General features: G+C 36.1%; 2 protein-coding genes across 3 annotated transcripts; both read right to left on the bottom strand.

Moving 5' to 3' along the window:
- Window positions 1-205: 205 nt before the first annotated feature.
- LOC127951197 (CMRF35-like molecule 1) lies at window positions 206-4,055 on the bottom strand. Its single transcript, XM_052548973.1, has 8 exons — window positions 3,897-4,055; window positions 3,178-3,498; window positions 2,736-3,053; window positions 2,069-2,096; window positions 1,732-1,901; window positions 1,473-1,516; window positions 905-985; window positions 206-731 (listed from the first exon to the last, which is right to left on the bottom strand). The coding sequence occupies exons 1-8, from the start codon at window positions 3,940-3,942 to the stop codon at window positions 678-680; spliced, it is 1,062 nt and encodes a 353-aa protein (XP_052404933.1). The 5' UTR covers window positions 3,943-4,055; the 3' UTR covers window positions 206-677.
- Window positions 4,056-11,790: 7,735 nt separating this feature from the next.
- LOC127951193 (CMRF35-like molecule 1) lies at window positions 11,791-27,251 on the bottom strand. 2 transcript variants are annotated; one of them, XM_052548952.1, is made up of 10 exons: window positions 27,142-27,251; window positions 17,554-17,871; window positions 17,098-17,415; window positions 16,863-16,916; window positions 16,662-16,730; window positions 16,558-16,576; window positions 16,340-16,402; window positions 15,454-15,554; window positions 15,288-15,340; window positions 11,791-11,993 (listed from the first exon to the last, which is right to left on the bottom strand). In XM_052548952.1, exons 1-10 carry the CDS (start codon window positions 27,200-27,202, stop codon window positions 11,874-11,876), a joined length of 1,176 nt encoding a protein of 391 aa, XP_052404912.1. In that variant the 5' UTR covers window positions 27,203-27,251; the 3' UTR covers window positions 11,791-11,873. The 2 variants fall into 2 exon arrangements, with proteins under 2 accessions (XP_052404912.1, XP_052404913.1); XM_052548953.1 differs by lacking the exon at window positions 27,142-27,251 and adding an exon at window positions 17,982-18,091.
- Between the last annotated feature and the right edge of the window lie 245 nt (window positions 27,252-27,496).

The raw sequence follows: 27,496 nt of genomic DNA on the forward strand, positions 1-27,496 counted from the left end.
AGAGAGAGAGAGACAGAGAGTAATTTTTATTTTTTATTTTTAGTTAATTTTTTATCATTTTGTTGTTTGTGTCATAAGTTTAAAATGTCTGTATAGTTTTTATTTCTGTTTTAGTTATTTTAGTGTAGACATTGTAGACATTGAGTTGGAAACACACACACACACACACACACACACAGTAATATTACCTTGAATGAGAGCCAATAGACATTTTATGTATTAACATTTATTATATTTTAATTGCATATCCATTAAAAATATTCATTTGAAGTACTTTTTACAACTAAGCCTTACACAAACAACAATAAAAATGCTAAAATATATAGCAGCTCAATAAAAAAAAAATGCTTTTTATTCTTAAGACAAATATTGAGTAATCCAGTAAATTGTTTTCTGGTTTCTCTGAAGTTGTGTAAGTAATCATAAACTGACCAGAACTAATTTTGTCAGTTTCTGACGTGTTAAAGATTTTTCAGTTTTGCTTCTTACATCGACTAAGAATAAAAGCAGAATAGCAGAAGTACATGTACCTCTACCAACAGTGAAAATTTTACAGATTGCTTCTAATAATCTGATTTAATCTTGACCTTTCATGCATGCAACACTTAATTTCCTAACAGAAGATGTCATTACTTAACATCGTAATATTCATAATGTGAATGACCAGAGATCATCTGTTATTGAAGTTTCGGAGTGCTGTAGATCACTTCATATCGTTCAGGAGGACGGCTCTGAGAATGATTTAATAAAACACAAGACAGAGTGAGATTAATTTCAATAAATCAGTGGGCCACTACATCATGCATTTCCAAAGATAATTTCATGAAATAGATTCCATCATATTCTTGCATAAGGAAATATAGGCTATACTTTATGTGCATTATCAGCAATGTAATATACTTACAATGGAGACCTGGTTTTGTTCACCATCTTCTGCTTTCTTGAAGACCACAGTGTCATACGCAACAGTCATTGGACTTTTTGCCTGTTAAAGGAGAGAGAAAAAAACACTTCAAAGATTATTTAGATGGAATGAGTGTTACACAGTACACATGGCCATTAACACCATAAATGATAACTAACGTCCACACCAAAGGAAAATAACGTTCTGCAGTTAAAAATCTCTAGGTCTGCGGGGGAAAATTTCACCCAATTGATAATCAAAACTAGGCCAAAGCTAGCTTAATAAAAAATGTTTTTCCGTCCGACAAATTTGTCCTTGAGATAGCTTTAGTCTAAAATTAACCTTAATTACACACTAAAACTGCCAACTTGGCAACATTGTGAGCACTCTTTAAAGTCCAATAGATTCTGTTTAGTTTTTAACATTTTTATCATTCTGAAAAATGATTGCTCTGTGTTGTTATCTTTGTAATTGTGAATGTCTGTATTCTTATTGGACTAAAACGTGATCTTCCATGGTGAGGATGGTCTTTAGTCTGACGTGGACATTTTAAGGCCTAAACACATACCACAGAATAGACGTCTGGTCCTCGTTTTTGGATCAAAGCCCCTTCTTAAAACAGGAAGAATCATGTTACAAAACCACAAGAAATCTAAAAAAGTTCCTCTATTCAAAATAATATACCAATGAGAAAAATAAGTGATATTCATTGGGAGTTTTCACCGAGGTAATGTAATGCGACAGTGCAATAACTCCTGTGAAATTGGATTTTAAGCATCAGTTGTGGAATAATGCTTTGAATTTAATATATATGTGTAAGAACTGACTGTGTTTTTGTGCAAGCCTCCAGATTACTAAAACCAGCATGAGTAACAGAAGCAGAGGCAGAGCAGTATAGAGGAGGAGAAAAGTCCAGTGCATCTGGTCAGATGAGCCGTCAGGGGAGAAGTTGCTGTCCTCCATATTTTTGCCTGCGGTTTGGTTTCTGCATATGGAGCTGTTATTAAAAATGTAATAGTTTAATGGGTTTCAAATGTGAAGATAAACCTAATTAAGAAAAGTTGCTTTTTAATGCAGAAAAATATTTTCACCCCTAACTGAACATGAAATTATTTCTACTGATATCTGTGGTTATCTGACTTGATAAATTCAAGATTTACTTACGGATATAGACCAGCATCGTCACTTTCAGCTGAGATCAGAAGAAAAAAAAAGGAAAAGATGATATAAAAAATAAATAAAAATAAATATTATAAATATAAAGATCACGTTAAATGCCGTAGGTAACTTTTGACACTCTAGCGGTTAATAAACAAAACTGCTTCCGTCTTGCGGAAGAACATCGTGGCCGGAACTACTTCTCTCTGTTTATGTCTATGAAGAATCACAAAGGTACTGGGTTACTCCGCCGCGGTACCCCCGAAGCAATCTAAAATAGTCCGAATATAAACACTTATTATAGGTGCACCCTAGTGATTCAGGACAAGCTAAAAACACGGTTTGGAAAATGGATTCATGTTGTACTCGCTTATTATATACATTTTTCTACATTTTGAACACAAACAAAGTTACGGACCACAGCTCTGATTGGTTGATTTCTTACCGGGAGTGGTCAGTAACTGCAAATGGTAATAGGACACTGGGAGGAGCCAGAGGAGCTTGATTTTTTCACGGATTATCTGTCTCATATTCTACTGTCATGACATAATGACAGGTTTAACAAATATGTAAAAAATATATATTTACAAAAGTTACCTACTGCAGCTTTAAGTCACGTTAAGTCTCATCTAAATGGAATGATTTGTCAAAGTAAGACTGGACTTTCACATACTTTTATTTTCATTGTCTCTCTGAACAAGGAGTTGAACAGGAACCTGCAGATCTCCTACAGAGCAGAAGTACCAGCCAGAATCAGTCCGTCTCAGTCCAGTCATCAGCACAGTGAAGGATCTTCTCTCATCATCATCACTGATCTGCACTGATGGATTCTGGGATGTGTCAGCGCTCCCCACTGTGTAACATCTCTTATCTTTATATCTGCACCACTGTTTGACTTTATTCTGATATCCAGAACTGTAGAGACACTGAACACTGATATCACCACCTTCATGTCCACATACACTGCTGCTCGACACAGACACATCAGGAGCTGAACACAGACAGCAAAAACTATGAGTTAAATATTCTATATTAAACATAACAATATAGTGAAATTAAATGTTAATAAAAAAGTATGTGAAAATAATGTTAATGCACCACAATAACGTATTTACCTGATTTAACGGTTACATACAAATATTTTCTGTAATCTGGGTTTGCATGAGTGCCGATCTCCACAGCACACCAGTAAGATCCAGAGTCTGATGACGTTGGATTGTTGAGTTTCACAGTAAAAATATTGTAGGCTGGATAATCGGTTATAGTCCATTTCCCTGTAGCATTTGCATGAGCTTTAACTTTGCAAGAAGCCCAAAAATACCCTTTACACCAGTATTTTAAGTTTGGTTTATACTGATTTTCATACAGACAGGGGATTGTAATGCTTCCATTTTCTTTCAGAGTTACATGATTTAATGCCTTCATGCTCAAAGTTCCTGTAGGTAACACACACAAACACACACACACACATTTGTTTCTGTGAATTGCAAGGATTTTCCATATAGACTTCTATTTTTATTCTGACCAAAATATATTTTCGACCCCCTAAACCAACCCTAACCCTAAACCTACTCTTTACAGAAAACCTGTTTGCATTGTCACACTTTCAGATAAACATCACTTAATATTTTTAAGAAGATTTTTTTTTTCCCTCGTGGGGACCGAAGGCCGATCCCCACAATGTCAAAAAAGGTTTTGCTATCCTTGTGGGGACATTTATCCCCCACAGTGTAGCCTAAAAAAGTACACACAAAACGAAACCACACCAACAAAAAAGGATAGTTTATATAATCAAAGCTAAAGCCATGTTTTGAGTGTAGAATGGGCATCTTACCTGCGGTGCAAAGTAAAACACCAAAGAGAAATGGAGAACAAGCCATGTGACCGTCAGAGTGAGTAAAAGGCAGAACCTGAAATGAACATTTCTTTTCCTGTCAGAGAGAAATAAGCAGTTCCTTTTACTGCATTTACTAATGTAATAAAAAATGAAGTCAGCAGAGACCTCACAGACAAATATTGCGCACACACACACACATTGCTATAGATCACATCCTTATTGCAGTAATGGTTTGACACAAGGGTGTCTAAATATACACAAAAATATACAAAGTATCATAAAAGTACAAAACAATGGCATGACTGATTAGCTTAGAGAGCATTCATAATAAAAACTGACAGTTATTGTCATATTGTATGCAATGTTCATGTGTTTTATGCATCAAATCTGAACTAGACAGAATATACACACGTTTTGAGCTACAAATAAAAAACATTCAGTGTGTCCAAATGAGGAATAATTTTATTTATCAGAGAATTGCATCAACAGGTATAGTTATTGTATTAACTCTATAAAAAAACATGTCCAAGGTTCAATTCAACAAGCAAAATAAATAACGACACATGCAAATAGCAGTTATTAGCATAACAGACTACATTCACAAAAGAAAGTACCCTTTAACTATTTAGGTTCATATAGGGGGCATGTGCTTGTTCAGCCATTAAACTGACTCTTAAAGGGTAGTTTATCATGTTGAAGGGCACACTGAAATTTAGGTACCATCAAAATCTAAGTTTTGAGGTTTAAGAAAAGCCAAAATACAAACAACTCAAGAAATTTAACTCTCAAAAGAGAATGAAATGATATAAGCCAATAGAACTAAGGGAAGCATTTCCTACAACTTCTGTTTTTCAGAAACATAATCCTACTTTCTCAACAAAGCTATGATCATTTCTTCAAAAGCACCACACACAGCACAAACCAACAAAAACTCTTCATACCCTTGTGATTCCCCCACAGGAATCGGAGGTTTTTTATAGTTTCTAATTAACCTGAAACACCTGCCTCCAACTTATTAGCTCAAACTATACATCATCAGCCCATTAGAGAGCTGTAGGTCCCAAACATCACCAGATGATGGAGACAGAGACTCTACAGAGACAGAAATCCACTGCACCAGAGTATTTTGAGTGTGACCCATAATGACTAATCTTGCGAATGCAAAGCCTGATCTTCACAAAACGTGGTATATAGATGTGCAACAAGACTGAAAAAAAAACATGCCATATTTGATGAGTTACTGCTGCTCAGCGGGCTTTGGGCTTTGTTTAATATATAGTTTTTAAATATCTCATCTCTGTTTTAAAATTGTAATCATTTTGAAAAGATGGCAGTAGATGTTTGACCTGAGCATAGAGCCATAGCAGGTTCAGAAGAGATGGAAATGACTTCTGCAGCAGCCCAATATGCAAAATGTTAATTATTTTATCAAAATAATCATACAAAATGCATGTTTATTTCGTACTGACCTGAAAAAGATCTTTCACAAAAAAAGACACTTCCATATAGTCCACAAGAGAAAATAATAGTTGAATTTGTAAAAGAGTAAAAAGAAAAAGAAAAAAAAAGAAAATTACACTTTGATTCTTAATATTTTGTTGTTACCTGAATGATCCACAGTTTGAATATGCAGAAGATGCTGAAAAAAAAAAATGTTCAGGAGCTGAATATTTTTTCTAAAGAAAAACAAACAGGACAAACAAGGACAAAAAAAGGACAAAGAATGGACTCATGAACAACCATCACAAAATATAAAAACAGTCGTGGATCATCCAGGAAATATTAAGATTCAAATGTATGTAAACCTTTGAATGGGGTCATTTTTATACATTCAGTTAATTTGTTAATTTGTCTTGTAGAGTATATGTAAACTGTGAAATTGCTTATTCAGGACAGTACTCCTGAAAACATCCAACCATCAGTCAATACTGTGTGTGATGTACCATCAGTAAATCTGCAACAGTATCCCGTCTCACTCTGGTTCTTCTCAGCCTGAGCTGCAGGTTGTATTTTGCACACACAAACAGAGAGCAGGCCTCTTCCAGAAACTCTTCTTCATCTTTCTCTGGCTCCTTTCTCCCTCCTTTAATCTCAGCATCAGCGGCCCCAACAGGTGTCTCATCAAGCCGCTGAGGAGGATGCTCCTTCATCATTTTGAAGGTGTATTTGAGTAGTACACAGGGCCCGTGTAAAGATTCCATATCAGTGGCTGACCTCTGGTGGTGAGTGAACGAAAGTTCGTAGACCGGATTGGTGACAACATCAGCCAGGCTGCTTAAAGTTTTTGAAAAATTAAAGCAATAAAAATGTGAAAATGTGGAAACCGACCACCAGGATTATTGCTCTGTTGCAGGACACGTGTGTGAGATATATATATATATATATATATATATATATATATATATATATATATATATATATATATATATATTCATTTGTTGGAAAGCATATTTGCCATCACAATTTAATAAAGTGTTAAACTGCCAAAGCTTTGTTAACTCTATGCCTGGCATGAAGTTTGTTCAGGTGCAACATAATTTATGGGACTTATTCAGTCTAATGAACAACCGACTATAGATAAAAATCACATTTTATACTAAAATAACTTTTCTTTTTTAGGGTGTATGTTTTCCATTATTAAACTATACAAACATTAACGACTTTTTACTGGATTCAGAGCATCTTTAACTGTATTCGTCAACTTTTCAGGAGGTTCACAGAACATGAAACATCCAAATAATTCTTGAGAGCAGAATTAAGATTATCCACTTTATTTTTGAGACTATTGATAGTCCTCAGAAACTAGAAGAATGACAAAGTACAGTAAACAATAAAACTATATTTCTGTCTTATTTATGCCAAAAAACAACATTTATGTACAGGTAAAAACAACTTTAAGACAATGACATGAAACTATAGCAGACTGCATGTGCATAGCTGCGTGAGGAACTGGTCACTTCTTGAAGTTTCTGTGTTTCCTCTTTCACAGGAAGGGCAGAATTATCACCTTAAACCACAAAAACATGAGCATAGTAGCCAGTTTGCAGTCAGCAACCTCACACTAAATGGTTTTAGCCCTTTATCTTTCAGAAGAGTGAAACCACAAACACTGAACAAAATGTTACATTCCAGAAGCATGAAAATGATCAACACACACAAACTGTTATATGTAACTGTTAAAGTTAAAATTTTTGTTGTATTCAATCATTTTTCCAACCCAGGTAAGGGGTTCATGGGGGTGATTAATAAAATAACTGATGATTAGACAATTTGAAGTGTCCATGTTTTTTTCAAATATGAAAGGATTTCATAAAACAATTAATTAACAGCAGTAAAATATCAAAACATTATATCTGAGTATATCCAATAAAAAAAACAGTCTCAAATTTTCTCAAAAATGTTCTCTTATATTTATTCAAGTGCATAAAAACATACATACACAATTATTTTGAAAGTGCTGTGGCTGCACAGTTTCCTGTAAAGATTGTGAGAAACTTCTGAGCTGATAATAAAAGAATCTTCACAGTTGAACCACTTCCATAAAAACACACAAGAACAGAAGCAACACTTGGACATTCAATTCAAGACACTGACTTCTGCTCCACTTGTTCACCACATCAGACCGTGAGATCAGATCAATGACTGTCCATCAAGGGAAATGAGTCCAACTGCAATACTTTATTTCATTTTATATGCTTGTGTTTAAAAAAATTGAAGAAAAGGGAAGTAACACTGTACAAGTAAACTAAAAATGTGTATAATTACATACTGCTAAGAAACAATCCCATTTGATCACTTTTTGACAGAGTAGGCTAGTTGTGAACTGTGCATTCATATACAATGGGCTAGTTGCATATCTCCGCCATCTTGGATTTCCGGTCTTGCGAGTGTATGCGTAGATATTTCCGGTTGTGCTAAACGCCAGTGCAGAGAACCGGAGAAATCCAAATATTTATGATCATATGTTTAACAGTCAGAACAAAATCAGCTCTCCGAAAATGTAAAGTATTGCATATTTGAGTGGTTTGTGTTTGAAAGAAGAAATCCCTATGGACTGATTAACATGACGCTGACGCTGATCCGCATAATCAACAGAAGAATAAAGCAATCTCCGCGTTATCTTGATTAATTTCCACACAGAGGTACGCAAAAATGTAGGGAGGATGTTTCCTCGTGTCTTTGATATACCACTATTCGCTGTAAAATTTCTAGCCAGGTTTCGTATGTAAGTTTCCCTTTTAGGAAATGCAAGCATCGCAGGACCGGAAATAAGTATGCACACACCAGGCGGCAAGGATGTCGACCGGAAGTTGAAGTCGGGTGTGGGCTGCCATCTTGTAGCAGAACTTCACTTGCGTTAGCATTCCCATTGACTCCCATTCATTTTGGCGTCACTTTGACAGCAAATAACTTTAAATCTGAGGCGTTTAAAGACTCCGTTTGTCCATTATTTATTTCTAAAGATACACGACAATGTATAAAGGGCTCCATTACCTTCTATGTTACATTATGGTCCCGTAGAAACTGTTTTTGTAAAAATAGGCTAACGATTGCATCATAACCACTCGACTCTCTGTCGCATAACCGTACAGACAGGAGGAGAAGCTCGCAGGCAATTAACTTAATATGGCGTACTGGCGTTACATTTTAAAATATTATACAAAATAATTAATCAGAATACTTACTCCTGCTCACTCACGACAAAGAACTCCCCGCTCAAGCTCGCCGTCTCTGCAAGATTAACGATGGCAGTTTGCACGCACAGCTACTAGAAGATTTACATCTGTCAGACAGGTTGCTGACGTCGTCAAGCTTCGTTTGAGTCTGCGCGTCAGAAACGGAAGTGCTAAAAAACGCTAAAAATGGGCTTCAATTGTCTCAATTGAGTTCCAATGGGGTCGCTGTGTCCATTTCTTTTACTGTCTATGGCACACACTCGCGTCGCTGAAGCTCACCGGCGCCATCTTGTGCACCTAGCCCATTATATTTTTAAATTTCAATAGTCTTGATTCTCACATCTATTCATATAGGTCCTTTCAGAAATATAATTAGGTATTTTAAAATAAAATATTAGGTTCACATCACATGATCAAATTAATTAAAAGAAGCTTACAGTTTTTTTCAATCGCTAACAAGCGCTTAACCATACTTCAGATACTTTTTCTAAACTCTTAACACAGACTCACACATACAAAACACAATTGGCCAAATGGATAATTTTCTTCTCAAAAACACATTTTGTTAAATATATACTAAATCTTAATTTCAAAATAGAACACATCTTTCTCTGCACACACCAACTTTACCAAAACACTGGAAATCTGACTCAAAATTTAATTATTCTGTCAAAGAATAACACTTGTTTTCACCTCAAAAGGTACATGCAGTCAATCAAAGTACACCAGGTTTCAAAATACTGGCTATTGTTGACATTACTAAAACTGCATAGACTTTTCAGTCTCAGTTTTACAGGTATTTGCATGCAGAACATGCAATTCACTGTTTTACACTAAATTTCTTGGTTAGGAACTGCATGTCCAAATGTACAGTAATGTTCACATTCAAGCATTCCAGTAAAAAGCTATTTTTTTCCTTTACTGTTTACTGCAGGAGGTACAGTAGAAACACGGTATGATACAACAGAAAAGGTTTGACAGTATTGCTTACAGTGAACAAAATATCCATGAAACACATAAGAGCATTCTGAACAAAAAACAACAACAGCAAAAAGGCCAGAATAAAAAAAAGGGGGGGGGGGGGGATAAAATAAAAACAATCTCTCACTGCTCCTCTCACTGCTCCTGCTCCTCTCACTTCTCCTCTCACTGCTCCTGCTCCTCTCACTGCTCCTGCTCCTCTCACTTCTCCTGCTCCTCTCACTTCTCCTGCTCCTCTCACTTCTCCTGCTCCTCTCACTGCTCCTCTCACTGCTCCTGCTCCTCTCACTGCTCCTGCTCCTCTCACTTCTCCTGCTCCTCTCACTTCTCCTGCTCCTCTCACTGCTCCTGCTCCTCTCACTGCTCCTGCTCCTCTCACTTCTCCTGCTCCTCTCACTGCTCCTGCTCCTCTCACTGCTCCTGCTCCTCTCACTGCTCCTGCTCCTCTCACTTCTCCTGCTCCTCTCACTTCTCCTGCTCCTCTCACTGCTCCTGCTCCTCTCACTGCTCCTGCTCCTCTCACTTCTCCTGCTCCTCTCACTGCTCCTGCTCCTCTCACTGCTCCTGCTCCTCTCACTGCTCCTGCTCCTCTCACTTCTCCTGCTCCTCTCACTTCTCCTGCTCCTCTCACTGCTCCTGCTCCTCTCACTGCTCCTGCTCCTCTCACTTCTCCTGCTCCTCTCACTACTCCTGCTCCTCTCACTGCTCCTGCTCCTCTCACTTCTCCTGCTCCTCTCACTTCTCCTGCTCCTCTCACTGCTCCTGCTCCTCTCACTGCTCCTGCTCCTCTCACTTCTCCTGCTCCTCTCACTGCTCCTGCTCCTCTCACTGCTCCTGCTCCTCTCACTTCTCCTGCTCCTCTCACTACTCCTGCTCCTCTCACTGCTCCTGCTCCTCTCACTGCTCCTGCTCCTCTCACTTCTCCTGCTCCTCTCACTGCTCCTGCTCCTCTCACTGCTCCTGCTCCTCTCACTTCTCCTGCTCCTCTCACTTCTCCTGCTCCTCTCACTGCTCCTGCTCCTCTCACTGCTCCTGCTCCTCTCACTTCTCCTGCTCCTCTCACTACTCCTGCTCCTCTCACTGCTCCTGCTCCTCTCACTTCTCCTGCTCCTCTCACTGCTCTTGCACCTCTCACTGCTCCTGCTCCTCTCACTGCTCCTGCTCCTCTCACTGCTCCTGCTCCTCTCACTGCTCCTGCTCCTCTCACTGCTCCTCTCACTTCTCCTCTCACTGCTCCTGCTCCTCTCACTTCTCCTGCTCCTCTCACTTCTCCTGCTCCTCTCACTGCTCCTGCTCCTCTCACTGCTCCTGCTCCTCTCACTGCTCCTGCTCCTCTCACTTCTCCTGCTCCTCTCACTGCTCCTGCTCCTCTCACTGCTCCTGCTCCTCTCACTTCTCCTGCTCCTCTCACTTCTCCTGCTCCTCTCACTGCTCCTGCTCCTCTCACTGCTCCTGCTCCTCTCACTTCTCCTGCTCCTCTCACTACTCCTGCTCCTCTCACTGCTCCTGCTCCTCTCACTTCTCCTGCTCCTCTCACTTCTCCTGCTCCTCTCACTGCTCTTGCACCTCTCACTGCTCCTGCTCCTCTCACTGCTCCTGCTCCTCTCACTGCTCCTGCTCCTCTCACTGCTCCTGCTCCTCTCACTGCTCCTCTCACTGCTCCTCTCACTGCTCCTGCTCCTCTCACTGCTCCTGCTCTTCTCCCTGGGCCCCTTGCTCTTACTCTTCCTCATCCATACATTACAGTGTTTGTCTTTTCTGTTTCCAAAAATATCACTCTTCAAAGTCCTCCTTTTATTGTATAAGTGTCAATGTAATAGAAAAAAATAACCCCTGCCATTGAGTCTAAGCCAGATTGGAATCAGTTGTGGTTGGCCCAATTTACACAACATAAATCAGCTAAGATAAATTGTTTTTGAACTGATATCATTGCAGAAGCAGAGGTTTTTATACTGTATCTAAGGTTTGGAACATTGTTTTTGCTATTGTGGGATGTTGTGTGTTAACATTTGTAAATATTACCAAAACGATCCATAATTTTGTTGGGAGGTATAGCTTGTCTGTTCAGAAAATGTAAGCATTGTGGAAATGTGTTCAATGAATCCATATTGTGTGAAAACGACATGAAATTTGTGAATGGTATGGCCACAATAGACAGATGCTGTGCTAATTGTGTTTAGAGTTTTGAAAATGTGACAACTGCTTGGACAAATGCTTGTTAGCGACTGAAAAAAACTGTAAGATAATAGAAAGGTGTGTGATGACAGTCTGATTGTGTTTCTCTTGGTCTGTTCTTTTGTTGTTCTCTCTGCTGCTGTCAGTGTGGAGCCACAGTGCTGTATATTATGCTGTTTATTGCTTCACCTGATGGAGACTTCATCGCTTCACTCCCAGGATCATGAACAATAGTGCTGTAGGTTATGTCCTTGTTGGGATCCTGTGGAGAAAGGGATCGAGATGTAAAAAAATTATGTAGTGTGACCATGCGTGTCTTCTTTCTTCCAGACTTGTCCTGGCTGGGATTTCTAAATTGCCTAAAATTTTTGGGTTTTGGCTTTGTTTTTGTTTTTCTGTTTTTTTCATACTTTTTGATTGTGAATTGATTGTGGATGAATTGGCGTAATCTTGGATTTCTGTCAGAGCAACAGGTCTGTATAAACTTAAACCTGCTCAGGAGCATCTTATTTCTTGTAGACATGATTAGATCGCATCTTTTAAATACTTAAAAATATGAGATCTAATCCCATTTACATGAAATAATAGAAGTGGCTGCCACCAATACTTTATTAAAAGAGTACCCTACTGACTGATCCATGGACAATAATTAAAAATAATAATGTAAATATAATGAAAATAAAATTAGAATGTTCTGTATCGCCCATTACAATAAGCTCATTCATTCAGCTAACCAAGACTTGTCATTTGCAATTACATATTGTTGCTCTTTTGTTAGTTTTGATTGCATCTATTGTCCTCATTTGTAAGTCACTTTAGATAAATGCATCTGCTAAATGTAAATGTAAATCTAGGGATGCACCGATGCTGATACTGAGCTCCTGTAGATGTACTAAAATGCCCCGATACCACACAGCATGTGATAAGTGCTGTATTCAGACAAAGAAACACAGACAACAGAACAACAGACAGCAGAAAGAAGTTATTAGAGATAAAGGTTGTCTACTTAAGATATATAATGTTAAACATTCCGTATTAACTCCTGTATAGCTGAAGTGCGAGAGCTGATAAATCGTAAAAAAAGACCATATAGGAGCAATCACTATAAACATTATTTATTATTAAACATCAACCTTAGGCATACATGACTTTCTGGCGAAAGTGAATCTAGCAGCCTGTGTTTAATGTGGTCGGCAGTAGGTTACTACAGACCCTCTCCTTCTGCAACAGTAGATACATGCACGCGCTGCACGTGGTTTGCTTGCTTGACTGTTTCTGCATTATATGAGTGGCTATTGAATATAAATCGCAGCACATTTCAGATAAAAAGAAAAACGTGACTTCTATTTGTGTAAATATCACAGAAGATTTATGAGTGGTCGTTCCCTTCATTATTACAGCAAAACAAAGTGAGTAACAAAAACTTGTAAAACACAATTTAATGGGCATAATTAAGTGTGAAAATAATCGAAGGATATACTGTATAGTCAAAACAAAGAGACCAGATATAATTTGTTTTTATTTTTTACCAGTGGGTGCACGACACTATAGTTCACTTATGTAAGACAGGATAGCAAATTAAACTGTGACAAATTATAACCCAAAATTCTTTATACAATGGACTACCAGTAAAACTGATACAAATTTGGGACCAAAAATTATTCAGACCTGTCTGGGAAAAAAAAAATGAAGTTCAGGTTTGCATGAACCTGACAGCATGTCCAGGAGACTACAGACAGTCATTAAGGCTAACGGTTGCCTGTATTGATAAGGATTGATAGTTGTGTAAAAACATACTAACAGCTGTCTGAATATTTTCTGGTTGATTGTAATCCATTACATACCTTTCTATCAATGTTATCAAGATGAATTTGTTCTGACACAGTTTAACTCTGTTTGTCATATTTTATTGCCATCTTCTAAATTATAGAGAATAAACTGTAATAATGTGAAATGTTAAAGGTGTCTGAATACATTTAGGTTTGACTGTATCTATTTAATAAATTAAGTTAACCAACTAACATTATACATACTCCTTTGTTTTTGACCAGCCTTTCTTTCTTGTAGCTATTTTCATTGTCTGAGGTTTGAATGTTGGTTTTAATGTATCAAACATGGAATCAAAACCAAGAAGGGCGAGAAAGTCAAACTGGACAGAGGAACAGTGTTTACTGTTAGCCCAGTTAATGGTTGAACACAAGGCCATTCTTAAAGGAAAATTTGGGCCGAGTGTCACAGCAAGGGACAAGAAGCAGATATGGGAGCGTATAGCACAAACTATCAACGGTTCATTCCCCCTGCTTGTGCGCACCTATAAGCCTGCTATATTCATAAATGCAGTTTTTTGAGCCTGCAAGGTGGGAATGTCCAGTGAAAACTAAATGAACTGCGACACAATAAGATGTTCTGAAGGTGCTGTAATTGTTTGTGTGATCACTCTGCTTACAGAAGGTTGTGACAGACCCAAATCATCACTATTGCATTGTTGCATTTTCCCAGTCCTTAGTGTTAGTCCTCGTCTGTGCTCCAAACAAGTTTGATCTTAAGACCTCTTTTAAGGGTTAAGATGCTTTCTGAATTACTTTTTTCTTTACTAGGATTTTTTCTTTAATTTTAAGAGTAAACGCCCACATTTCTAAGAATTTTCTTAGAATTTTGTCACTATAGCTACTTTTTGCCTTAAGATTCTTTATGAATATGGGCCCAGGTATTTTTTGAAAACATATGAAGAATAGAGATATGAAGAACAGACCCCAGGACACAGTGTCAGCCTTAAATAGGTATATTAATGTCTGGTCTACTTACATGTGGGATTTCATCATTTATAGTGGTGTATATCACAGGATCTTCAGGTTTAGAGAAGATCTGCATTTCATACAAATCTCACAAAAACAGTCATATCAAGAAACCATGTCTTAGAAATATGTGAGTGGCGTAAAGTATGCGAATAGTGTTGCATTCTTGTCAGAAATATTGTCTGAAATAAGTCCAATAATTTAAACTAGCAAGTTTGTTGGTCATAACTTTGTATTTATATTTCTGACATGACACACACAGCACACATTAAGGGTTATTTATGAAACAGGGAAGTGTAAAATTAAAATGCCTATGGTGAGCTGTTTTTTTTTTTTTTTTAATAGATCATTCTTATGATCTCATCAGTTACCATTTTAAATCAGTCCGACAAAAGAAGCAGATATAATAAATACAGGCTATGTCTCATTTTCTTTACTTCCAATACCTTGGTCAACAATGAAAATAGCTACATAAGGAACGCAAGACAAAAAACAACAGATGCTTTTCTTTTCTCACATTTGACTCTTAAACAATCTCTAGATTGATCAGAATGAAAAGGCTGTGTTATCAAAGCAGACAGAGTATTTTATACTAAAAAATGAAATGATAGAGCACATAACGGGTTAAAGACACACCTTAAGAAAAAGTGCATTTATAATTAAAGTCAAATGTGTGTTTCACCCCGGTGCTCCTTTAGTGATGTTGAACCCTATATTATCATCCCAATATTTTCATAACTTGCTTCTTATAAAGGACTCACCATGTCAGTGGTTCTGCTGCTGTTTCTCCCTCTGATGTGAGGTTTATCTTGTTCTTCATTTTAAAAAGAGGAAACAATAATATCTGTCATTAACTGCATATAGATTGAATCTGTGCTGTCAGAATAGCAGGGAATAAAATAAAAGTGTAGTGCAGCTCAAACTGACTGGGTCTCCGTCTCCATCTCCAGGTGAAAACACCGACCAGAATCAAGAACAGCAGAAGTGCTGCTAAAGCTGGAAGAAGCCACACAATCAGGAGTCCATTACTGTGGAAATAAAGAAACAAATGTAAACTTTTATATCCAAAGACCTCAAAAAAATAAATGTAATAAGAAAATATTTATTCATATAAACTCTAGGGCTTTTCACACTGTGTTAACAATGGGTTATCATGTTAGGCTAAACCTAGCTTTGAGCCACAGGAGAATTAATAGTATCACATTTGGAAGCATGTTTGGCACAGTGTTTTTTTTTTTTTTTTTTTTTTTTTACCTGAAGTTATAAAACTGCTCCGGGTGTGTGTTCACATTGTGTTCACTTCTCACTGCTGTGTGTGAGCACTTGGATGGGTTAAATGCAGAGCACCAATTCCTAGTATGGGTTACCATACTTGGCAAATGTCACGACTTTCACTTTCACTTTCAAAATAGAATTGACTAAGCACTTCTGCACTTAAGAAGACAAAAAAAATCAAATGGTGACAGAAAACATGTGCTCCAACACACATCATGTAGTTTTTAAATAAGCCTACATTACGTGATTAGCTGGATCAGGTGAGTTTAATTAGGGTTTAATCTAAACTGTGCGGGGCTGGAGTTTGACACAGTGATTACTGTAACAGTGTACCTGTAGAATGTCAGTTTATGAATACCTAGAATTAATCATGAGTAAATTATGAGCAGTGTGGAAGGTGAAACAAGATAATGATTGACTCATGATTGAATACTTTAAGTGTGAAAAGCCCTTCTATTTATATATTTCAGCCTAAAGGTTTTAGATTGAATGAGGTTAATCCGTAATTATTTTATTTTAAACAATACATATGTAGTACTTTTGTGCCTTCTCCTTGTCTTTTGTTTCATTATTATGTTTCTTGAGAATCCCTGTTTGATTTCTGCAAAGACACAAAAGAGGAGAAAGGGAAGAATATCAGCAGAGCAACAAGGAAATGACTGTTAGTCATGAAATAAACCAAAGACAAATATAGAAGAATTCCCCAAAGATGATAATACAGGAAAGCCATTTACAGAGAAATTATTAAATACTTACTCTTTGTTACTGACAATGCCTGCGGACAAAGTAAAAAAAAAAAAAAAGTGTTTTATTTCATTTGTAGTATTAAAACATTTATGATTTATTGAAAAAATGTGTACCTGGTTCTGCCTCCGTTACAGTGATGTGAACAGGATTCAGTGCCTCACCTACAGAGCAGAAATACCAGCCTGAATGCAAAAGATGATTTATAAAAAAATAAGAACTATTATAAATATAAAGAGCACACTTAAAATTTAAATAAACATGATAATTCTCATGTTAATGGACTGATTTTTCAATGTATGGCTGCTTACACATACTTTTATTTTCACTGTCTCTCTGAACAGTGATGAGAACAGGATTCATTGCATCTCCTACAGAGCAGAAATACCAGCCAGAATACAAAAGATGATTTACAAAACAACAACAACAACAACAACAAATAAATAAAACTACCTATTATAAATATAAAAAGTGCACTTCAAATTTAAATAAACATGATTAAGTCTTATGTAAATTGACTGATTTTTGAAGTAAGACTGGACTTTCACATACTTTTATTTTCATTGTCTCTCTGAACAAGGAGTTGAACAGGAACCTGCAGATCTCCTACAGAGCAGTAGTACCAGCCAGAATCAGTCCGTCTCAGTCCAGTCATCAGCACAGTGAAGGATCTTCCCCCATCATCATCACTGATCTGCACTGATGGATTCTGGGATGTGTCAGCGCTCCCCACTGTGTAACATCTCTGATCTTTATATCTGCACCACTGTTTGACTTTATTCTGATATCCAGAACTGTAGAGAAACTGAACACTGATATCACCACCTTCATGTCCAGAGACACTGCTGCTCATCAAAGATACATCAGGAGCTGAACACACACACACACACACACACACACACACACACCATCATTTGAGATTATAAAATACATGAGAAATAAATGAAAGAGTTTGAAATGAAGAATTGCAATTTTAAAATAGATTTAAACAATTACAAAATGTCTTACTAGACTGAATCTTGAGATAAGGCTCATATATTGTTTTTTTCGGTGGTTGTTCTCCAGTCTCCACAACACAATAATAATGTCCATTGTGTTTGTTCTGCAGGTTTCTCATAGTCACAGTAAAGAGACTCTGATCAGGATGATCAATTACTGATAGATTCTGCTCTGTTGTGTTTGTGTATGTGTGTGTTTTATCAATCAGTGAGAACCAGGATTTCTTCTGCTGTGTGTATTTCTTGTCATAATAACATGGGATGGTGACAGATCCTCCAGGATAAACAGTTAATACATGGTTTGACCAACCGCTGTAGCTTTCAACACCTTAACAAACAAAACATTATGTCTAACTGCTGAGCATAAATCTGTCACTGTAAAATACTAAACAGGATCTATTAGAAATGAACACAGCAATACATGTACTGTACTCTCACCTAAAATGAGCCAAAACCAGATTGAAATGTAGAATGTGTTTTTCTTCACATATGCGTTCATTGTGTTTCTCTTCCTGTATCTTGAGTTGTTCTGTTCTTGAGTGTCTTGACTTCCCTCTTCCCCTTATATTAAACTTTTCAAACGGTTGAATGCTGTCACTGGGGCGGGATCTTTCAAGAAGTAATTATTTATAGAATGTAGTGTTGATTGTTTTAATAAAACAGTTACACTGCATTATAATGAAAATGGACATCTCTGCAGAATATGATCTAATGACCATGACAGAGGAAGGGGGGAAAAAACTCAAAACTTTTTAAGAATTAAAAATAAATTCCCCATTTGGATGAAAAGACTGACATTAAAAGAAAAAAAAAAATACAGACTTTAGCCTAGTCATTTAGCAAACAGATGTATGAAGCAATAATAAGTATAAAGCAAATACAGAATATACATTTTATTATCAACACTTTTATCTGATCCTTAAGGTCGATGTGGAGAAAATACAAATGTGCTCATTAATTATCAACAGATAATTATGAGAAACTAATGATTCTATGTCACATGTACATTTTGGATGTGTGGGAACCCACATAAAATTTTTGCAAAATGTGTCTTATAGCACAAAGACTTGAAATTATTTATTGATGTGTAATAAATTTCTTAGATGTTATTTTCAATTTTAATAATTAAATTACTGACGTGTCCTGCACAGTGACAGTTTGTTTGGTCACAATTCATCAAGACTTTAAAAAGACTTCCAGGGTTGCTGGAAGGTCAAAATGTATTCATTATAGTTAAAACAAATGACAGATGAGACTCTCCAGGGGTTTTTACAATATCATACAAGTGTTAAATTGAATTACTGAGTTATTAAGACTTTGATGTGCGACTGTGTTTCGGTTTTTATTAATGGGGCACTTTTAAGAATTTTACCCTGTAAAAATACACACACTTGCGTGTGTGCACAAGACTGTTCCAGGTCTTAACCCCTTAACTGTCACCCCCCTCTTTAGGGATACATGTGAAATGCACTATACAACCTTAAATAGCTGTAATTCATGAACACTTTGGAATATAAACTTAAGGATGGTCTCCTTTGAAAGAAGACACTAAAATATATATTTGTCTAAGCATTTTTGAAGTTTTTATTTTATTGTTATAAAAATTTACTAAAATATTTGATTTATTCTAATAAATGTAAAAAAAAAAAAAAAAAAACAACACATTTTTAGCCTAAAACCGCTAAAAAAGAAATATAAGTCTAACAAAGTTCTGTTATAAATTTCATCTTGATATCTAAAAAAATTTGGTTTCTGTTGGACTTTTGGCTGCTATAACACAAAAGGCCACTAGGAGTCACCAATGCTTATTTTCGATGTTCTTTTTAACCTAACCCTAAGAAAAAAATAAATAAAAATATTAGAAAATTCAATCTCCAACTAATTACAACTTTTCAACTATTTACAAACTTTTCACAACCCCTCAGTCCTAAATTACATATTGTGCTCATCATGCCAGGAGCTGACACAGTCTCTGGCAGATTACGAGTGTTTTTTGGTGGCACATTCAGGATCTCCTCCTTGAATCATCACTGATTTCGGTGATGTATTTGGGCCTGTGGCATGCATTGCCCGAGGGTCCTGCTGTAATTTGAGCTGCAGTAGAAGGAGCAGGTCATTCCAGTCATCAAGCTCCAGAACCAGGACTTCATGAAACTCTCTTTGTGTTTTTAGTTCCATGCTAGAGCCATCTGCTGATGAATGATGAACGTATTCACCACAGCGATATCAATGAAGTGGTAGAATAGGCCTCGGTACCACTTCTTGGTCTTTCGGAGAACAGTGTAATAGCCGATGAGGGCATCAGAGAGATCAACTGCTCCCATGTTCCTGTGTGGAAAATAATTGGACAAAATTAAAGTCAAACATAAGTAAATAAAAAGTGAACACATCTACAAGTTTTTTTATACAACATCACTGAGTAACTTCAGCTCACTTGTTATAGTCAGCCACTGCAGCAGGTTTAGGAACAGTCAGCTCTTTCCATTCTCCACTTCTCTCGTCCTCATCTCCTCTGTACTGTGCTCTCCATTTTAACAAACAGTAGCTTGTCACTGTGTATCCACCTCATACTCCCATGTGGAGCATTTCTGGGCAGTATGTTGTCACCCGGTTGCTGTGAGTTGTCCCACAGGCCCAGATGCCCTTCTGGAGGAGGTCTCTGAACAGTGATGGGCTGGTGTAGAAATTGTCCACATACTGTACAGCTTGTAGCTGTATGGACCCATTCCAGTAATCTGTCAGAGCAGGAACTTTCACCAGACCCATGTAGATTACTACTGACAGGTAGGAGTATAGATTCTTTACAGACACGTCCTGCAATAGCTTCCTTGCAGCATCTTGATGTTGTTCTGCACATAATTCTGAATAATCGTTTGGCTTACTGAGGGTGAAAGATACAGCTGAAAGAGTACTAGCTGGTCGAAATACTGTCACAGGTGGTGGAATGTCTGGTTCATCTGACGTGTGACATTGTGCTGAGTTGCCAGAAGAAACAACAGATTGTTTTTTGTCTCCTTCTTCCTCTGTCTTTCCCTCTGCTTGGCCTTCTTCCTCTCCCTCTCTCGCTCCCTATTTCTCTCTCTTCGCTGTTTGAAATTCTGTCTCATCCTCTCTCTTCATCTGAATCCACTGAAAATTGCAGCTGAAGTAGATGATACAGATGCAGAAGAGGTTGATGGTTGAGGTATGTCCTCGTCTTCATCAACTGAATACCTATTGCAACAAAATAGTATGAATTGAACTGAACTATGAATTATAGTTTAAAACTAATGTACAACAATGTAATACAATCTGAATATAGCAAAAAACTAATATTGTATGTGTTACAATATATTATGAATTGAATATAGTACAAAACTAATATAAAACGAATACATGTAATGCATCATTCAATGCATCACACATCTAAATATATAATTATCACATAATTATGAAACTTTTGTACATAGACCACTTCAATTGGTAAAGGTTGTATAAAAGAAAAAAATATGGATAAACTCACCGATCTAGGGCTGAATCAGAAATGTCTTCATGCAGAAGCATATCTGGTTCATCATCACTTCAACATCGTGAATCCATCTTGTGAATGTGAGGTGAAAAATGTCAGTGTAGTCTGTTCTGGTTCTACTCTGAAGATTTACAAACATTCACCAGGTTTTCCAAACAGACCGCTGAGCGTGATTGGCACGTGTTTGCAATCAACCATAAACACGTTTTCTATTGGATAAAGTTTACCTTGTCATCAGTGTTCAAAGAGGTCAAAGGTCAACTGATATGCTGAAATCGAAGGAGCCCTAGTGATAGATATAGCTGCTCTGTTTGAGTACTGAGACGGTTTTGTCTTGCTGTTGTTGAACATAACTTTGTGAAGGCAGGCTAAAAAAATCTCTACCAACACAGCAATTAGTAAATTATTATAAAAACAGCTCAAAAAATTACATTTTATTACAAAATCAAATTTGTAATTCTCATTCAAGACAGTATATATGAAATATAAATATACAGATAAATAACATGTATGTGTAAATATTATTTTATCCATATTTTTGGACAAAAATTAGAATGTATGTTTTATTATAAACCTTCAGAAAAGTTTGAATTATTGAAAGTGTGTGTATCGAATTTTTGTGACAAAGGTTACAACTGCTGTTATGATTTAGCTTTTCTTGAAGCGCACTCTTGTCATAAATTACTCAATTACTATTATAGTGTAACTGTTCTCACAAAACAGCAGACAAATATATATTCAGGAGCCTTAGACCTTTCCAGCGATATATAGTTTGTAGGGGTGTAACAAACCCTGACGATTCATATTCACCTTACGAAAGTATGACTTACAGAAGATATACTTAGCGTACGAACATGTCTGGAATCGTGCCATAACGTTAAGAGAGAGGTTAAGGAATAGGTTAAGAACTACTTAGCGATAAGAACATTTTGGGGAACCGGGCCCTGAATATTAGAATGATTTATGAAGAATCATATGACTAAAGTAATGATGCTGAAAATTTAGCTTTGATTACAGGAATAAAATTACATTTTAAAATATATTCAAATAAAAAAATCATTTTAAGTGGCACATTCAAAAAAATTTAAATCTCATGGTTCAAAATCTTTTCATTGGTTTGTGTGTGTATATTTTTTAAAGACTAGATTTTGTACACATATACACATGAAAATTGTGGCCCATGTTAGCTTAACCAGCCATTTCTACCTAAAATTAAGTTTTTCACAACAAATAAAGTTTCTTCTTTAGATTAAACTCTATTTGAAAGAGCGCATCTAAACTTTGTTCATAAACCATTCCTTTGTTGGTAAATATATAATTGCTTTAGTACCCTTATTGGTGATTAATTAAATTAAAGTTATCTCAGATCTCAGATCCTCAGTCCAGCAGTTGTGTTTGAAGAACCGAATTAGCCAGATCCCGATTAATGTTATGATATCATCTTGGATATGACATTTGATAACACTTTTCTGAATTTCTAGACTTTTATAAGGAAACAGCCAAGAGAACAAAACTACATGAATGTTAGGGCTGTTAAAAAATATATAAATATTTTTTCGAGTATTCGTCAAATTTAAAAATCCACATACGAATGCAAAAACCTTGCATTCGAATTTTAATGTGTGTGTGAAGGAGGCTGCTTTAAGGTACACTTCATATTCGCTCGGTCTGGCTCCCAGCAGGGTCAGGGATTTTTTCCCCATCCAACACTGAAAACCCTAATAACTGACTGAACTAAATTGACTGAGTAAACTTGTTGCCTCAATTTAATTGAGTAATGGAGTCTCCCAAAACTTCCATATATAAGTTTATTTAACTTGACGATTTTGTAGACTGTACTTAAATCACTCAGCTCACCAAACTTGGTGCTTATTTAATGTACTTAAACGATTATCTTCATTTAACTTGGTATTAATTTCAAGTGTACTTATATATTTAAGTTAACTCAACATTTAAATTTAACTGAAAATGATGTTCTTATTTTTGACCGCACACTTTTTGCACACTGAAGTAAAACTAATAACAGCATATTTAAACTTTGACCTTTTGACAAAATGTCACAATATTTATGGAAATACAGTAAACCCTATACTGCACTGTAAAAAAAAAAGTTGCGTCAACTTAAAAAAATAAGGCAACTTATCGCAAGCGCTTTTTTGAGTAAACTTAACAAATGGGGACTAAAGTCCACCCAACTTAAAATAACTTAATATTACAAGTTGTCACAACATAAATAGTCATGTTAACCTAAAAAAAATATCAGAACACATTTTTTTTTTTGTTTACTAAACACAAGGCCTATTACTACATTTACTTGTAGCTGACGCTTTGGGTAAAAGCAACTTACAATTGCTATATATGTGTCAGAGGTCACACGCCTCTGGAGCAACTAGAGGTTAAGTGTCTTACTCAGGGACACATTGGTGTCTCACAGTGGATTTGAACCTGGGTCTCTCACACCAAAGGCATGTGTCTTATCCACTGCGCCAACACCTATAAGCATACTCATTTTTTTATATTATTCTAATAGTCTTAATAAATAAAAGACCATAACATGGATCAAACAACTTTTTTTATTATTGAAAATTTGTGTTCAAAGCACAAGAACATACCAAGTCTTGTATATTAACTTCTTTACTCAATGCATTTTACACTGAACTCAACACACGGTACATAATGCATGTTAAATAAATCAAGCGTTAATTCTACCTTCATACGTTAGCAGTCTTGTGGCATGAAGTCACATGTATTTAACATTTTAGTTTGTTTTTAAAGGAACTATTACATGAAAATTACTATATTGCATATTTTAACATCAACCTAATCCACTGGGCAAAGTTACGTACAGTGGACATCTTTTTATGTCTTTGCAGACGTTGAAATGACATCCAATGAGGAGACAGAATGTTTTTATGACGTATTTTATTTTTTTTTAAATGTTTTTTATGTCTTCTGTACGTCCGATATAGACGTTCACAGATCCTCCTTACAAGGTTCTGTGACTTTATTTCTGTCAGACATCTACAGAAGCTCTTATTGAGAATGAACAGAGGTTTAAATGTTGATACTTGATTCATATGAAGTCACCATTGTGGTGGAAAGTGTTTGGTTTAGTGTGATTGGCTTTCTGCGCTCTGTATTAAACCATGCATGTATACATGCTGTTTTGTTTTTAGTTGTTTAAGTAAATTAATTATAATTGGTTTATAAACTTTATTTGAAATATTATTCACTTAACAGTCTTGTATTCTAATGCTTTTATTAAACGTGCCTTAGTAATATTTTGATCGATGCGCCCTCTTGTGGCCTCAGCAAAGGCTTTTCTTCACGCTAACTGAAATTATGCATTTTAAATTCGAATATAATTCCAATTTTGACAGTATATAAGTAAAAAAATTAGAATTTAGTTTTTCAGCCATATTGACAGTCCTAATGTTATAATATGACTCTACATTATCTGTGTGCAAGACTCTAATACAATTATGAATTAATTATTTAATGACGAATAAATCTTTCAGTGAGTAAATTCTATATATTAAATACTATACAAATATTATTATATTATCTTTAAATTAATTTAAATTATTATTAAATTGTCCCTGGATCTGTAGGATCCTCTTTTATTGAAGTAGCTGTGGCTGGGACAGATTTTAAGTATCAATTCTGCTTTAAAAGCTGCAATCTAATCCTGTTAACATGAAATGAGATGCTCCCGAGCAGGTTTAAGATTACAGACCTGTTGCTCTGACAGAAACTCCAGGATGAGCTTCGAAGAACCAAATGATCCAAGATCATGCTAAATCATCAACAATCAAATCTAGCTAACGGAGTTAGACTATAGGGTCACCCTGAAATAGGTTTATTAATGTCTGGTCTACTTACATATTTCATAATTTCATAATTTATAGTGGTGTATATCACAGGATCTCCAGGTTTAGAGCAGATCTGCATTTCATACAATCAAACACACACACACACACACACACACAAAAAAAAAAAAAAAAAAAAAAAAAAAAAAAACAGTAACATCAAGAAACTATGTCCTGGAAATATGTGAGTGGTGTAAAGTATGCGAATAGTGTTGCATTATTGTCATAAATATTGTCTGAAATAAGTCCAATAAATTAATTTAGCAGTTTGTTGGTCATAACTTTGTATTTATATTTCTTACATGAAACACACAGCACAAAGAAGGGTTATTTATGAAACAGGCCTGTGTAAAATTAAAATGCCACAGATGAGCTGTTCTTTTAATAGATCATTCTTATGATCTCATCAGTTACCATTTTAAATCAGTCCGACAAATGAAGCAGATATAATAAATACAGGCTATGACTCATTTGTTAACGATCCGTTTCTTGGTAAACAGTGAAAATAGCTACAAGAAGAAAGGCTCGACAAAAACAACAAATGCTTTTCTTTTCTCACATTTGACTCTTAAACAATCTCTAGATTGATCAGAATGAAAAGGCTGTGTTATCAAAGGTTATTACAGACTAAACCTAGCTTTTAGGCATGGGAGAATTATTCTTATCACGTTTTGGAAGCATGTTTGACACAGTTCTAAATTATATCTGCATAAGAAGTGATTTCAGCATTTAAGAATAAAAAATATCTAAATATCATGCAGGGCTGTGGCCCTCCAGGAGTTTGACGCATGTGAATACACAGAATTAATCACAAGTAAATACTGAGCAGTGTGAAAGATGAAACAAGAAAACCCACGATTCAGATTATCCAGGGTTTACTGACTGATTGAAGTGTGAAAAGCCCTTCTGTTTATATATTTCAGATTAAAGTTTTTAGAATTAGGTTAAACTATAATTATTTTAATTTAAACAATACAGATGTAGTACTTTTGTGTCTCCTCCTTGTCTTTTGTTTCATTATTATGTTTCTTGAGAATCCTTGTTTCATGTCTGCAAAGAAAAAAAAAAGAGGAGAAAGGGAAGAATATCAGCAGAGCAACAAGGAAATGACTGTTAGTCATGAAATAAACCAGAGACAAATATAGAATAATTTCCCAAAGATGATTATAAAAGAAAGTCATTTACAGAGAAAAGATTAAATACTAACTCTTTGTCACTGACAGTGCCTGCGGACAAAGTAAAAAATAACAAAGTAAGTTTAATTGTGTTTTATTTTATATCACATAAAACATTTTTGATTTATTGAAAAAATAAGTACTGTACCTGGTTCTGCCTCCGTTACAGTGATGAGAACAGGAACCTGTAGATCTCCTACAGAGCAGAAGTACCAGCCAGAATCAGTCCGTCTCAGTCCAGTCATCAGCACAGTGAAGGATCTTCTCCCATCATCATCTCTGATCTGCACTGATGAATTCTGGGATGTGTCAGTCCTCCCCACTGTGTAACAGCTCTGATCTTTATATCTGCACCACTGTTTTGTTTTATTCTGAAATCCAGAACTGTAGAGACACTGAACACTGATATCACCACCTTCATGTCCAGAGACACTGCTGCTCATCAAAGATACACCAGGAGCTGAACACACACACACACACACACACACACACATCTATTTGTGATTATAAAATACACAAGGAATAAAAGAGAGAGTTTAAGAGAACTGAACATTAGAATGAGATTAAAACAATTACAAAATGTCTTACTAGACTGAATCTGGAGATAAGGCTCGTATGTTATATTTATCGGTGGTTGTTCTCCAGTCTCCACAACACAATAATAATCTCCAGTGTGTTTTTTCTGCAGGTTTCTCATAGTCACAGTAAAGAGACTCTGATCAGGATGATCAATTACTGATAGATTCTGATCTGTTGTGTTTGTGTATGTGTGTGTTTTATCAATCAGTGAGAACCAGGATTTCTTCTGCTGTGTGTATTTCTTGTCATAATAACATGGGATGGTGACAGATCCTCCAGGATAAATAGTTAATACATGGTTTAACCCACCGCTGTAGCTTTCAACACCTAAACAAACAAAACATTATGTCCAACAATAAGTCACTTCTCATTTTTAACATGAACAGCTGAGCATAAATCTGTCACTGTAAAATGCTAAACAGGATCTATTAGAAATGAACACAGCAATACATGTACTGTACTCTCACCTAAAATGAGCCAAAACCAGATTGAAATGTAGAATGTGTTTGTCTTCACATATGCGTTCATTGTGTTTCTCTTCCTGTATCTTGAGTTGTTCTGTTCTTGAGTGTCTTGACTTCCCTCTTCCCCTTATATAAAACTTTTCAAATGAATATAAATGCTGTCACTGGGGCGGGATCTTTCAAAAAGTACTTATTTATAGCATTTAGCAGAGGTGGGAGTAAGTCACACGTTTGCAAGTCACAAGTAAGTCTCAAGTCTTAACCTTCAAGTCTCAAGCAAGTCCAAGTCAATTTTAGTGAGAATCAAGTCAAGTCAAGACAAATAAAGTCGTAGCTTGGGTCAAGCAAGTCAATTTCA

The sequence above is a fragment of the Carassius gibelio genome, chromosome B2, assembly GCF_023724105.1.
Source record: "Carassius gibelio isolate Cgi1373 ecotype wild population from Czech Republic chromosome B2, carGib1.2-hapl.c, whole genome shotgun sequence".
NCBI classification, from domain to species: domain Eukaryota; kingdom Metazoa; phylum Chordata; class Actinopteri; order Cypriniformes; family Cyprinidae; genus Carassius; species Carassius gibelio.